The sequence below is a fragment of the Carassius gibelio genome, chromosome B2, assembly GCF_023724105.1.
Source record: "Carassius gibelio isolate Cgi1373 ecotype wild population from Czech Republic chromosome B2, carGib1.2-hapl.c, whole genome shotgun sequence".
In the NCBI taxonomy this organism is placed as follows: domain Eukaryota; kingdom Metazoa; phylum Chordata; class Actinopteri; order Cypriniformes; family Cyprinidae; genus Carassius; species Carassius gibelio.
In genome coordinates, this window is record NC_068397.1 from 4,640,410 (window position 1) to 4,656,389 (window position 15,980).

A 15,980-nucleotide genomic window follows, 5' to 3' on the forward strand; every position below is an offset into this window, starting at 1 on the left:
GAGCTGATCTCAGATGCCTGTCTGTGTGACGTCACAAAAACAGGCCCCTCCCACGATAGTTTGATTGACAATAGCGTTTCAGCCATAGGGGTTTCATCACAGACTGGGAGAAGGGTCTTTGTGCGGACTGCAAGAGAGGGGCGTAACTTGAAGTTGTCCAAATCACACAGAACCACGCGAGATGTCAAAACGAGATGATGTCGGGCTGCGGTCGAAGCATAGCCTTTAGGTTGGCACTTAATTGGGGGGTACAGTGGTGTTTCATGTATTCAGAGTTGTTCACAGTGTTAAAGATTCTCATGCTAAACATGGCCAAAGTTTTAAAAAATAAGTTAGAAGAATGACAGAATTTCTGTGCTGAAAATCTTCCGGGTTGGTACAAGTTTCGGCTGTTTTTTTCGATTATGGATGTAATGACGTAGACAAGAGCGGAACTCCTTATATGAGTATTTCTGTCGGAAAAGCGCCCCCGCGCACACGTTGGTCAGAGGAGAGCGAGACCGCGCACATCAAAACTCTTCAAAATTCTGGGCAGCGCTGCGTAGGATTTGTACGAGAATGCCTTCAAATAAGTGCGTTTTTGGATGTGAGGGAAAGTTTACCGTGTTCAGCTTCCCCAAGAACCCAGTGTTACATGAACAGTGGGTGCAGATAGTTTTTCCGGGGCAACGGAGTGTATCAAGTGCGTTTGTGTGTTCTGGTCATTAGTGTGACGAATGTTTTATAAACAAGGCCCACGTCGACGCAGGGTTTGCACATCGTTTGCTATTAAAACATGGAGTGATAACAGACCCCATTCATGTAAGTACAATTGCATCAGATTTCTCTATTTCTTTGGAAATCAGCACATAAGTGAATATATGTTAAAGGGAAACAACACGAAGCATGCCTCCAGGAGTTCGGCTTTTCCGGAAAGCTGTATTTTTCTATTTCAAATATTATAAAACTAAACACCTTTAGGGTATATGAAGGATGCAGTACCATCGGTACTCAAGATTGACATGAGTTATTAGGTGAAACTGTGTATGTTATGTACCCTTTAAAAGATATGAGTGACAGGTTTAATTAATCTATTTTTACAGCAAGTATCTTTGATGAACCCCATGTTGTGGTCTTGTTGAAGAAACCGCTTTATTTTGTGATCGTAATATAGCGAATACTATTATTTAAGTTTTTATATTTTTACCTACACTAATGTGATCAAGTTTTATCCTTAAAGGATTTTGAATTATTTTATCAAATTTGTTAATTATTTTATCTGCAAAATGTTTTATCAACAAACAAAGGTGGCCTATTAAATCTCCTTTGTTTTCTTCTTGTTTTTGTTGAATTTAACCTCTTGTTCATCCCTCAGGCTTCTAAAAAATTATTCAAAGATATTTATCCTTGTCACTGTGCTTTTTTCTGTGTATATCATCTCATACTATGATGAACACATTAAATCTTTATTTACAGTTTCATGCCATTATAATTGTTCATTATTAGATACAACCATCTTACCCAGATCTTTTGTGTAATAATAAGTTTGGCAATAATATTTTAAAAAGAGGGACAGGTGAACTAACTAACACCTCACACCATCACTAACTCAACAGTCTAGTACAGTTTCCCACCCCAACACTTACATGCAATAATAACGATAAACCAATAATTATATTACCTTTTTTCCCCTTAAAATTACATTTTTGTAAAATAAGCATAATTACATTTTTGTCTTGACAGCTATATAGCTATACATGAATATACACTAGTTGAACAAATGCAATCGATGTGAATACAGCAATTTTCATTCAAGCAATTAATGCATGAATGAATAAAATATTTATATTTCATCTACTGACAACAAGACACATGAATAAATGATTAAAAGAATATATGAAAGTTAGCATCACAATAAATACATACACAAGTCAACAACACATGAAACAAACCTTATTGTTCTAACAATCATGTATTTACAGATGGTGATCCCAACATCTACTGTCATCTCAACACAGCTGTGTCGGTTCTGCTGCTGCGCTGTGCTTCATAACCTCTCTCTTCTCAACGGGGACATCGTTGAGCAACAGGATGAGGAAGACCATGATGATGGCTCTCTGAACCACACAACCTTGAAGCAAGAGCAGGATAATCTGTCTGCTGCCGTTTCTGCTCAGATCATCTGTGTCTGTTCTCCATGAGCACGACTACCTGTAAACATTTACACAGAGTGAAACATTTTATATTTCATGTTTTCAGCTTTCCATTTCTTGCCAAATTTCATTTCATATCTACAATTACATGCATTTTTTGTTGTAGATTTATTACTTTTGTAGTTGGCTAAACAACTGAACTGGTGAGCAGAAGGTTGCTGGTTCAAAACCACCAGTATGTCCTTGAGAAAGGCTATTTTCTCCAGGTTGATCCGAGAGATTGTAGGTTCCTGTAATAAGAGCACTGTAAATCACTTCGGATAAAAAGCTCCATGACATTTTTTGACGATGATGCTTTGAAGCTTCTAAAAGTCAGCCTTCATTTTATAAACAGTAACCAGCAGAACAAACTTTACCAAAATCACACTCTCAGTGCCTTTCGGTCTTTCTCCAGATCCTCTCGCTGGCTCTGGGGTCACTTGAGAATAAAGATACCACAGCAACATCATTTCAGATCCTACGAAAATACACAAACACAATATGAAAAGTAATTTTAACAGCATAATGTCATCTGATCTCTGTCTTAGAAGTAGCAAAATGATCTTATTTTTTCCTTTCAGGTTTTCCCCTTTTTTCACCTTTCCTTGCATGTCCTGCTCCCCCACAAAAGATCTTGAAGAGAAGGTGTGCCGATTCTTAGTTATACACAGAGACTGGAACTCCAGTTAGTTTACTTTAATGTCCATCAAGTTTACTGGTTACATTGGTACAGACAGCCATTGGTCTATACAAACTTGTGCATGGTCATCTGGATATACAGTATATAAGTGTGTGGTCTAAACAAAGGAAATGAGAAAATTACATAAATTAAGTGATTTAGAACAAACGGATAATATTATCAAATGTAAATGATCAGATTACATCATTGGATATAAATCTGTACTTAGTACTGGAAAGCAATATACATATATAATGTGTATCCTTAAGCAAATAAACTTTAGAAACTAAACAGCATATGTAAACATGGATAGATATACATTAAGTGTAAATCTGACACATTAACCACACTTTTAAATGAATTAGCATTTGAATTAGGCAGAAATATCTAACAATCACAATAATTAATTAAATATGACAATTTTACATATACATATTTGGTTTACAACATTTATGTTTAGATAAACGAATGCTCGTGCAGGGCTACAAATCTTCCGCGCATTTGTCTAATCTTATATATTAACATCTCAACAAATAATCTTAATCAGCATAAACAACAATTTACAAGATCAATAAACACTTACTTTGGGCTTTAATGCACATCAACCATTTTTGCTGTGGCTGCAGGGTGGGCAAGTAATTCATTATAAAACATGTCCAAACCTGATCTGCCAGTACTCGTGATTGCCGCCATCTTTTCTAACTAAGAATTTCGGTTTCCGGGTAAACCACTTGTGTTAGTGATGCATCCGGCCGCCCCATCAACAGGTAATTTGGGGTCACCGGATCTGGATCCGCTAAATCAGAAGAAACATTACCTAATGGATTGCATTTAGTATAGCCTCAACATCTATAAGGAGTCTTTTGATGACTTCCACTGGGAGAGTTTGGGACACGATGATTATATGCATGACAGTTTTAACTGAGCAGATTTCATGCTTCCACATCTTCTGTTTTGCTAACTGGTTTTGGAGGTGTGGGCTTATGGAAGCGAAAGCTGTCTGTAGCTCCTTATCACCTCTTCGAAAGTTGGTGATCTGCTGATCTGCCAGGATTTCGGAAGGCGTTCCACGTCGAGCAGCCATACACCATCATAAGGGCCATCAGAAAGGAGTCTGTATCCATGTTACTCAGTAAATCCAAGTGGACACAGCGAGCCGTCATGCACTTAAAAAATTATTACCCACCACTTTTCATTACTCGTTCCTCGCTTTACCAGGAATGGGCCAAAGCAATCTACCCCTGTGGAATAGAAAGCTGGTTTCATCAGGAATTTCATCTGCCATTTTTTGAACTTTAGATTTAGCTTTCCACTTTTGACATTAGACACAGGAATGTTAATGGAGCCATATTGCTTCTATCCAGTAATATATTTGCATTTCTGCACAGACCCTTTCTGAACCAGGATAGGGTGTTTTGGGTCCATGACTATGGGTTGCAGAGTACTGTAACCCAGGTTGGTAGCTCGGTGCAGTCGTCCTCCTACACAGAAGAGTGCAGTCATTTTATCCAACTCTGGTGACAATGTGAGCAGACAACTGGACAAAGGGATCGGCTTGCCAGTTGTTAGAGCCTGATATTCTGTGGGGAAGCTGTCTAATTGGTCTTGCCTCAAAAGACTTGATTCAGACTGCTGGTACTCCGGTGCTCCTGGGTCACCTATTTCCCCCACTGTTTCCACCTCTGGGACATCTAGCCTGGCTGACACACAACACCGAGGTATGGTGATCAGTGGTAGATGTTCCAGTTCTGCTTCCCATTTTTGCCAGGCCTGTAGCAGTTCTGAAGGAAGAAGGGGGTCATCATATTCTCTTTCCTTCACCCACAGTTGTCGCACTAAGGATTTAGCCCTGGTTTTAAAGGTATTATGTAACCCAAGGGGTCAAACTGACTGGCAAGAACACTGTAGATGTTTCTCATTGTTACCTCATGGTAGGATAGAGGACGATGGCGGTAATGGAGGGTGTCTAACACGCAGCGCCAGTTTAATCCCAGGGTCATCTCTTGAGGATCTGATTGGCTGAGGGAAATCCACAATTCAATGTTCTCTGATCTAGCCTCTTTGGGGAAATGACTAACCACTGAGGCCTCGTTGCTCACCCACTGACGGATTTCAAACCCGCCTGAAGCCAGTAGAGACCTTAACCCATTGATCAGCCCCTTGGCTTCAGTTGAGGATGCAGTGCTCTGTAAACAGTTGTTGACATAAAAGCAACATTCAACTGACGGTTGTGACTTATCACCCGGCAGGCAATGAGTAAAAACGTGTTGCTGTACTTTGAATGTGGCACAACAGGGGCTACAGGTTGTGCCGAATGGAAGAACCTGCCAGTCGTACACATCAGGTGGGTTTTCAGGCTTTAGGTCTCGCCACAAGAACCTTAGGTGGGGTTTGTCTCTGGGGAGCAGGCAGACCTGATGGAACATTCCCTTTATGTCTCCACTGATGGCTACTCAATGTTCTCTGAAGCAGATCAACACCCCAAGAGGGGCCCAGCGTAGGTCCAGGTAACAGCTGCTTGTTTAGATTTTGACCATTGTAGGTATACGAGCAGTTAAACACCACTCTATGTTTACCATTGTGGGTGACAACATGGTGGGGTAGATACCATGATTCTGTAAACTGGGCTGCTTCTTCAGGTGATATCATAGTGGCATAACCAGCTCTCTCCAATTTCTGGATCTCTTATTTGTACTTGTTAGCTAATGGTAGGTCCTTTGCTAACCGACATCCAATGCTACCGAGGTGGCACATCACAGCATCCCTTGGAGCATGTAACATAGCTTTAACTCAAAAACGGAGTGGCGTATCATTCAACTCCATGTACTTTTACTTGCACAGTCTGTGCCTTCAGCATGTTCTGTGCTTCTCTGTCCTGTTGTGACCTTATTACCATCTTTTCACAGCGATAAGGCAGGATGTCCATCTGCCATTACCCTTCAACTTGATAATAGAGTTCTGCAGATGGGGAGCAGCTGGATGTGAAAAGACAATGGGATACTGAGAGTTAATCCTGCAGATGTTTGGAAGGGCCCTGCAAGGTCCAGCCAAGGCGAAATCTGACAGCAGCTCGACCCCCAGGTAGACCCAGTCGCACTGGTTCAATTGGGGTGATGAGCTCAGTGTGATCCGAACCAATAAGAAGAAGCGGAAAAGCTTTAACCAGAGGTGGTATCCCTCTCAGGTGTCTGTACCTTTCCTGCAGGGTACTGACTTGGTAATGTTCTGCACGACAGTATGGACAGACAGCTTTGGGCTTTGTAGGTATTTTGGGATGAACTGCTTTGGGTTTAGTTAGTGGTTCTGTGGCCTGTCTTTGTTCTACACAATGTAATGCAGTATGGTCGTTCGTTTGATTTGTCCCCGAATCACTGCCCTTTGATATCGTTTTATGGTTCTTGTCTCATCATCTGGGTCGAATTCTATACAGTTGGCTTCTAGCTGTAGCCTATCTGCAAATTCGAGGAGGGAGAACTTAGTCTTATCTGGGTTTCTTTTGAGGTGATGACTCCTGAATTGGGTTTGTTGTGAATGAGGGTTGTCTTTCCGCTTCTACAGATCTGCAGCAAATGCAAAGAAATCAAGAATAAGAAAAATACTGCAGTAGTTGTTTAAAATAACACATAATTAAAATGAGCTAAAAGTTAATATTTAAAATGTTTTATTCATTTCTATAGTGTACTTTCACAAATCCTTTGATAGCAGCTTTCTTTCGTCAGTCACTCAGCACTGGATAAACACACGTGTGTCTCATCTGTCCCTGTAACATCCAGAACATAGTCAAGTCACCTCTGTGATTTAACTGCTCAATACTGCAATTACATATCGTGTTAGTTGCCGATGGAACTCGCTTTCTATCCAACGCAAATGTTCCTTAAATTATTAATATTACAAATGGACAGATAAAATAAAACAGTCAGCAGACATACGCGCTTGGCAGACTGGACTGGCCTTACCTTAGACCCGCCCTGCGTGAGCTGTCATCAGTTCGCTTTTGTTTTCGACGCTGGAGCAGAAGTAGATGAGAATGACTATGATGTTCTCTTTTTGGAAGTAATAATGAACATAGCAGTCATCATTTACTCCCGACATCTGAGCCGCCCCCATCTACTTAAATGCATCTATGTTCGTGGTCCAGCCTCACCTACAGAAAAAGAGAGTGTGAGGGTTTTTTAGTGAGTCTTTGCAAATCACCTTTCCTAATAATGTGCTAATTAGCAAGTTTCGCGTTTGAATGCGGCTAAAGTCTCTGAGAGCGGCTGGAAGAAAGGGGTGGGGTCATAGAGCTCATTAACATTTAAAGGAAAATACTACAAAATGGCTTGCTCTTGAAAGAGTTGTTTTTACAGGGTAAAAAAAGGTATTTTTTATATCATTGAGAAATTTTAACCATACTAGTTACAGACTTTTCGTTAAGACCCTTGAGAATCATATCCACTTGTGGAAAATGTGCATCCTATGACCCCTTTAATGTATGTTGAATATTATTTTTCCTCACCTGGCAGAAACAATCAGCCATCAGTGAAGGCTGCATGGGAATCAATGATCCAGAGCATTTGATCCAAAATTATGTTTTAGAATTTAGAATTTTATTTATTTATTTATTTATTTATTTTTGAGGCTAGCAGGATGCATTTGGTTGAAAACTGATGAAAAAATGGACAATTGGCAGCATGGCACTGGCAATGGATCTGTAGTCCTTCAACATGCTTACTTGGCAACAGAAATGATGGTTGAGTGAATCCTGTGAAGACTGAAAAAATATTAGATAGCTGATTCTCTTTAATCTAGTATAGGGATTAGCCTACAATTGCAGTGACGATTTCATCTGTAGATTTATCAAAAAGCTAAACTAGTCAATCCTACATTAAACTACACTATGATAATTTAATTTGTCTGTAGAATAAAAACAATAATGTCCCATATGCTGCAATGCAGATGTGGTGTTAATTAAATAGGAAACAATAACAACACTAACATTAAAAGTAGTGATAGCAAATATTTTATGTAAATTAGTTAATTTTATACATTTTCTTAGTTCATCATACAATTTCAGTTCTGCTGCTTTTATTACTGTATTTGAGATGGGAGAAAATGTCTGTGAGCTACCTTGTAGAGCATGGTAATGTTTTATTTTACACAGTAGTGTACAGTACTTTGGGTTTTATTTGGGATGTCCACTAGGGGACACTGTCCTCAGCTCTTTGACATTCTCCTGCAGCACTGTGTAAAGTCATTGTTAGACAATGATCAATCTTTCATTTTCTAGTTGGTTAGATGAATGTACTGTATTTTAAAACTTTAAGCGCTTTAAGAAAAAAATGATTTTTTTAAGCATTAAGAAGTGACTCTCAACTATTTTTCTTTTCTCTCAGCTGTAGATTGGACATTGAGTAGTTAACCATTACCAAACACAGTACTAAATTTAGCTTAGAAAAAGAAACAAAATGTATTGTATATTAATATATATTTCAGTTTGTTCACTAGGCCTATATGACCACAAACTGCAGGCCCAACAGAATTATTAATATGACACAGACTGTCTCTTGAATCTCAGTGGTTCTCTCAGCAGCCTGTAATTCACTTTGCACAACAGTACTGTCATCACGAAACCATGTTTATCCCGGCTGCAAGTGAACCTGTATTTAATGTCATCTGGGTTGTATTTTTATTTTATTTTTGCCTATAATTTTCTAGGTTTTCGTTGTTTCATGTCATGCAACGTGTCCATGTTGGAATCTACCTAATTTGGTTAGTGCCAAAATACTGTTTAAATGCATGAGTATTTAATGTCAACCCCAAACAAAGCAATTCTCCGCCCTTTTAAAATATTTTTATAAACTGGGCATCATTTTTAAAGCACATCCAGTCCCATAATGCTGATTGGTCAATACATTTATGTTTATGCATTTAAGTTCAGGAGTTTTATCATCAGGAACTTGCATTGCATTCAAGATACACTTCATTATTATTATTATTAAATTCTCTGGGAATCAAACCCATGAATGCATGACCTTGACATTGCTAGCGCTTTGAGCTGCAGGAATGATACCAGGATTTAGATATATATAGTTATATTACATGATGAAAAGAGTTACTGCATGCCAGCATATTACTGTTACCTGATTTTTTAGCCACTTTTGCATAATAGAATAATACTTTTCATAATATTACTTTAATGAAAGTTTATGACCTTAAAGTGGATAGTTAATCCAAATAAATAAATATTGTGAAGAATGCTTCAATCGTTTTTGAACATAAATTGAATTGAAAGTCAGTGGGGTCCAAAACAAAAAGAAAGAAAAGAAAAAAAGAAACCAAATTTTACAGAAAAGCAAAAATGTGTATGACCTTCAGCCCTGTTTCCTGAAAATATAGTTCCTTTTTTAAAAACATAACCTTTATTAGATTTTGACAGATGTTTGCAAAAAATGTTATTAATCTAGTTTTACCTCTCCAGTGAACTGAGCTCCTTTTAATTATGTTTTTTTAAAGATGAAAGCCTAATTAGGAAAATATTTTGCAGTTAGGTTTTTAGAAATCAAAGTGTACATATCCATAACAATATTGGACAACATTCACTTTCACTAAATATGTTTTTTATATTTATATATTATTTCTATTTTATAAAGTTAAAATGAATACTTACTAAAGTTATATTAAAATGAATACTTATATAGGTTATTTCATCTGTGAATATAGTCTTTGTTAAAGGGTATAGTTCCATTTTCTTATTTGCATTTAATATTGACATTCCCTGCTGTCTGCGACCTTTTCAGACCTGATATTCTCATAGCAAAACATCACATTTAAGCCAGTCCAAATATTGATCATTCTAACAAAAAATCTAGCACACAGCATATTGGCATGTCGCTCACGTCAGCATCTTGCTGTGATTTTCAATTCTTTTTCCAGTCGAAGCATGTCGTGTCTTCCATATGCATGAAGGGAGAGCCAGCGCTCAGGGGACGGAGGCCGGTTCAAGCGGGATGAACTCCCATCTCTCCTCGGGGAACCGTCTCTCAGTCACCATTCGTTTTACCGCATCATGCTTTTCACAGATTCAGTGGTGTCTTTTTAAAGAACGCCACGAGCTGAAGAAAAAGAAAGAGTGTGTGAGGAGAGAGATCGAGTGCGAAGTGAAAGCTGGCCTGCGGGAGTCATCTTTGCACGCAGGGCATTTAGTGGGACGAAGGTTTGGAGATGTGATGTGCTCTGGGACGTCTTTGAAGTCGAGGGGACACTCGAGCGTGACTGCGACACGCTGCCTTCTGACGTGTTTTCAAATTACCTCAGAAATCTCAGTAAATCAGTCATTTCACGGAGGCAAAGGCGACTTCAATTCGTTTTATTGAATCTTAATTTGTTTGGCAGGAACAGAGGGATTGTAGACTCTAGTAGCTTATTCAAGCAGTGCCACACGATCAAACACAACAGCACAGCGACTCTGTGTCCTGTGCATCGCTGTCATAGAGCATAGCAGCTTTTCTTCAGTGGAAACACATTCAGAAACACACATGTATTTTGTAATCTGTACATGTAATCTGACCGTTTTCGCCCTTTATTTTTGAATTTGTTAATGTGTGCTCATGAAAGAGATGTCACCTAAAGTTCAAGACAGAATATAGACAATGTTTCTTTTCTTCTGCTTCAATGCACTCAAATATATTAGTGCAAAGAAAAGTCCATTTATACACCATGTTATATATAGATATAGATATAAATTTATATAAATTACATAGCTTTCCAACATCAAACTAAAAAACATGTTCGAAAGATATACAGCATTTTCTCAAAGAAATTTTAGACAAACCACCTTTAGTGAAGACAAACAGCTGAATGTACTGTTTATTGACAGATTGAATTAATGCACATGATGTAACCATGAACGAAAATGAGACATTTAATAAGAAACTGGTTTGCATACTTCTTGTAGTGACAATGCAAAATGTTTTTTTTTTTTTTTTATCTGTAAAAAGCCTTTAAATTGGATAAATTTACATGAAAATAAAATTGGGTGAGCTAGTAATTTATCTTAAATTAAGTTTCTTGTTTTAAACACATCCTTTGTTAAATTTGGTTACAAAAATGCTATAGTTGTAAGAATATCTTAACGATAGCTTACATAGTTTTTCGTCTCCATTAAATTTAGCTTGTTGTAATTATTTTTGAATTAGAAGATGGAGAATTTTTTTATTTTTTATTTAGAAAATGGAGGAACAAATACTAATTAAGAAAATGTTTCATAGTGAACTGTTTTAAAATCCAAATACACACAAGCTCAAGTTTCGGATATTTCCTTAATTATTATTAATAATCCTAATGTCATTATTTTGTTAAAATGGACTTATCATTGGTAAAAAATACAATAGGAAAATGAATTTCACTGGGCTCCATTTAGGCTGTCAGACAAAAAATAAAGCGTTAATTTGGATTTCCATTCAGCTACAGAAACAGTGGAAATGACTACATGAAATTAAGTATTAATATTCATGACATCGCCACACAGAACAGCCAATTACATTATGATTTATAGAATTTCTCATTTTTACATTAAGCAGCACTGATTCAGCAAATTATGATCATATTCACTGATCCTCCAAATTGTTCATAGAATCTAAAACATTAAAACGAAATAAACTCTAAATGATCTTCCGGAGCTACAGTTGGACGATTGTTTAAGGTACCTACAAATAAATAAAGGTGAAATATGAAATCTGTTTAACAAATGTTAGTGTCAGAGAGAATCGCAGCCGTAAACGAGAGACAAACAATATCAATTTATGACACTATAGTAACCAAACAAAGCTAATTTGTTTTACATAAAGCTTAAATCCTTTCAGCTTTTGTTGTTGTTGACCACAGACAGGTATTTTCTCATTATGGTCGATTTGTCATTCCATCCATCAACCACCTGTTAAAATACTGTATGTGTATTTTAGACATTATCACATTATAAAATGAACATACATCCATAAAGTCAGATAACAAGTAACACTGACTGCTTCAGGATGGAAGAGGGCACCCATTTCTCAAATGTTTCTTAGCACCCCATACAGCGCCACTGTCTGTAGAGGAGATCATAGGGAACGATGCAGCATATGACCTCCGATCCTACATCAGAGCGAGCAAATATTTAATAACCGCTGCCTTCTGGGAACGCTGTACACAGTTTCATCATGGCTCCGTGTGAACCCAAATGCGACCGATGCAAAAGCACCAAAGCTGAATCTATGGCACACACTGAATACAGTTGCTCTTGTCCATAGGTTTTGCACTTAAATCTTTCATTTGCTCTGTGGCAATCCTTGAAACTTGTGGCAGGATGTTTTGGGAACAGACATCAGGAAGATTTCTCATATAACTGTAAACACCAAATCCAAGAAACACAGAATGGATTTCCATTGCAGATTTCCACTTGTTTATAGACCAAACAGATCCCTGAAAATGATGCTTTGGAGATTAAATAATAATAATAATAATAATAATGAAAAATCTGGACTTTTGTGAAAGAATGTCCCAGTCACATCTCACCCCAATACACTGAAAATTATACTTATTTTTTTTAAGATAAGTTGTTGCAAACAATTTATTTTAGCTATGTTTAATAATAAAAAATTATAATATGTTGAAAGTTATTCAACTACATTTATTTAAATGTAGCTAAAATAAATTGATTGCAACTACTTACCTTAAAAATTTAAGTACATGGAACTAATTTTTTTTTTCTGTGTGTGTGCAATTTGTACTTTATTTAAATAATTATATTACAGTAATATGAATGGTGGGGAGAAATGTGTTTTATATCTATTGGCAATGAAGTCACCTTTGTTCACCATGGATGCATGTGTACAGTGACGTTATGAAATATTATTAGCATTTAAAACATTTGTTTCTATTTTAATTAGTGCTGTCAAATAATTAATCGCGATTAATAGCATCCAAAATAAACGTTTTTGTTTACTTAATATATGTGAGTGTACTGTGTATATTTATTATGTATAAATAAATACACACACATGCATATATATATTTAAGAAAAAATGTTGTTAATATATTAAATATATTTATATATAATATAAATTATATAAATATAAACATGTAAATACATTTTCAAAATATATATTGTATGTGTGTGTATTTGTATAGACATAATAAATATACACAAGTACACATATTATATAAACAAAAACTTATATTTTGGATGTGATTAATCATTTGACAGCACTCATTTTAATATTCTTCACACTTAAACTTATTGTGATGCAAAGCTGTATTTTCAGCATCATTCCTCCAGTCTTCTGTGTCACATGATCTTCAGAAATCTGTCTGATATACTGACTTGCTGCTCTTTGATATATAAAGTTTAAAGAGCACCATCTATTTGAAACAGAAATTTGATTCTGTAACATCAATTTTGACCAATTTAATGCATCCTTGCTGAATAAAAGTATACATTTCTTTAAAAAGAACTCACTGACCTTAAAACATTTCAACAGTAGTGTGTATATATATATAATATATGAATATATCTTTCCTTTGATTTTGAGGTGAAATATAACCTCGACTTGCTCTCGACAGATTTGAGATCCACCAAACTGCTTCTTTTGGTGTATGAATGAACACTAGATTGAACACAAGTGTAGTTGCAGTATTAAGAAGAATAAAGCGTCACCTCTTTTCATACTGTACAGTTTGACCGGCTCACACGAATCTGTTGAGCATGTCAATAAAGTGTCTAACCAAGGCTCTTTCAAACTCTTTGCCATTCTGTCCTTTCGGTTTACATTCTGGTCCAAAGCACTTAAAGGAAACCCTTCTTCAGGCCTCAGTAAAGCTCTTTAAAGTTGCTATAAAGAGAGACTGGCATCCAACTATTCATTTTTCAACTGTTCCCTCTGCATACTTTATCTCACCCCCTCTGTTGAGATTTTATAAAAATCCAGTGGCTTGAGGGACACTGTCTCTGCATTTCTTTCTTTTCCTCCTCACGTTCTTCAGGTTCTTTCTATTTCAATGATACAAGGATGGCAGCACAAGAAACGTTAGCAAGAAAGAGCATTGGGTAGAAGATAGGCTACAATTAATCCTACAGAAACAACGATGGAAGTATAGTGTGCAGACTTTCTCTTAAGATCAACCCGACTCTTAAAGGACATTTGGAGAGCGCTGGTGTCATCCGAAAGATACTTTCAATCAGCACAGACCTTCAAAACCTGCAGATGTGGCTTTGTCCTTTGTATTCTTCCATCATTTTCACGTATGAGAACACCAAAACTGTCAGAAATGTTTCACTTTAAGATCTGAGCTAATTCTGCCGATGACATGTGTCTCTTTCACCTCATTATTCTTCTTCTCCTCCATCCTCTCATGATCTGTCGGAAGTGCCTGTCTTTTCTGTCTTTGTGTTTGAGGGCAGAGAAGAAAGCCTTGTAGAGAGTGGGAGAGAGGCTTTGAAGAGGAGCAGTCCTGGGATATGGATGTCTTCTGGGGAAAGTAGTGGAGGGGTTCAGACAGGGAGAGAGAGAGAGAGAGGACAAGCGACTGAAGAAGGGGAAGGTTCTTCATTTCTGAGCAAGGTAGGCTCCTATGGTCAAGCCAACGGCCCCAAGAGCCGCTAGACCGAAGACCGTCACTATCGATGACCAAGAGCTGCGAAACACAGAGTCCCTCTGCCTGCCATAGAGCTCCACAAACGCCTCCTGAAGAGAGAGAGAGAGAGAGAGAGAGAGAGAGAAAGTTCATATTTATAAACTCTTAATTTGCTTATTAATATTAAGTAAGGAAATAGTTATGTCTAGCTGTTGGGTAGGATAAGGGATCTAGAATATGTTCATGCAGAACAAGGCATTAACATTTGCTTTATAAGTACTAATAATCTTCCAATATGCTAGTAATATGCATGCTAATTAATTAGCGGGATAATAATTAATGCATAAACTAAAGTGTTAAGGTCCTTGAACACTGAGCCCGAAATTTTCGAATGTGTTTTTTTCGTATTCATCATCGACATGCAAAGAAACCTTGCACACCGAGCCAGATGCTTGCTGCAGATGCAAAAATTCCGAAAATTTAACGTGATTTAATTTTTTATGACAGATGAAAGTTTCAGAGGCAGTGTGTAAACATGACTGACGCAATGTGAGAGAGTATTTATTCTTTAATGTGTGAAAATTTCAGACTCTTTACAGACTTTAAAAAAAGCTAATTTGACCGTTTACCATAATTCATAATTCAACTGTGAAAATAATTGTAATTAGGATTGAAATCATTTATAATCTCACAGCAATTTCTTAGGCACTTAATTTTTATTATAGTAGTCATAATTTTTTACTCGATTTTTAATTTAATATTAATTTAATGTAGTAAAACTCTGAAAATGAACTTCCATTTATTTAGATTTTATATCATTTCTGAATGATAGCTTTCAAATGTGAACCATTTTTAATGCATGCAGCATTCTAACGTATTAAATTAAACTAGAATAATAATTACAAATCGCTAAATTGCAATTGCATAAAAAATACTTTGAGATCACTGTTTTAAAAATAACATTGTGAATATTGAAATACTAAATATTTTGAAAAAATTAAATTTTTAATATGAAACTAAAGCCATGTGTTTAGTTTAAATCTAGTCTTATCATAGTTACAAGTCTACAGATAACTATAAGTAGTAAAATGTTTATTCCACTCAAATATTTTGATTATTTGTAACATTTTGTGGCCTGATACAGAGTTAATGCTGTATGTAAAGCCATTAAGGGATAAAGGGCCCTATCTTGCACCCAGCGCAATTGACTTTGTACACCGACGCATGTGTCATTCCTATTTTGCACCCGCGCAAAGCGCGCTTTTCCCTTCACAGAAGCACGTCGCTAAACTAGTGAATGAACTTGCGCTCCCTGGGCGGTTCAGCGCAAAAAAGGAGGCGTCTTCCGGCGCAAACGATCCCTGGTGCTATTTTGCTGTTCCATTAAACAATTGCGCCACTGACCAGAAAAAACCTAGTCTAAAGTCAGTGGCGCGTTGCGCGTTGTTCATTATGCTATTTTAAGGGCGCAAGCTTGACCATAATGTATAGCGTGCACAACGCGCATACACTTTGCTCATGTAATCTACACAGATGCA

At 36.9% G+C, this 15,980-nt stretch overlaps 1 protein-coding gene and 1 long non-coding RNA gene across 2 annotated transcripts in view; both read right to left on the minus strand.

The window, feature by feature from the left end:
* Window positions 1–1,431: 1,431 nt before the first annotated feature.
* Window positions 1,432–7,455, minus strand: LOC127951041 (uncharacterized). Its single transcript, XR_008152578.1, has 6 exons — window positions 6,533–7,455; window positions 3,434–6,410; window positions 2,771–2,968; window positions 2,549–2,649; window positions 2,308–2,422; window positions 1,432–2,190 (listed from the first exon to the last, which is right to left on the minus strand). It is a non-coding gene; the product is annotated as an uncharacterized LOC127951041 (long non-coding RNA).
* A 2,727-nt stretch (window positions 7,456–10,182) lies between these two features.
* LOC127950859 (apoptosis regulator Bcl-2-like) overlaps window positions 10,183–15,980 on the minus strand; it is a 52,331-nt gene continuing 46,533 nt past the window's right edge. The window contains exon 2 of the mRNA XM_052548210.1: window positions 10,183–14,552. Within this exon, the coding sequence (XP_052404170.1) occupies window positions 14,415–14,552 (138 nt within the window). The 3' untranslated portion in view covers window positions 10,183–14,414. The remainder of the gene's footprint in view (window positions 14,553–15,980) is intronic.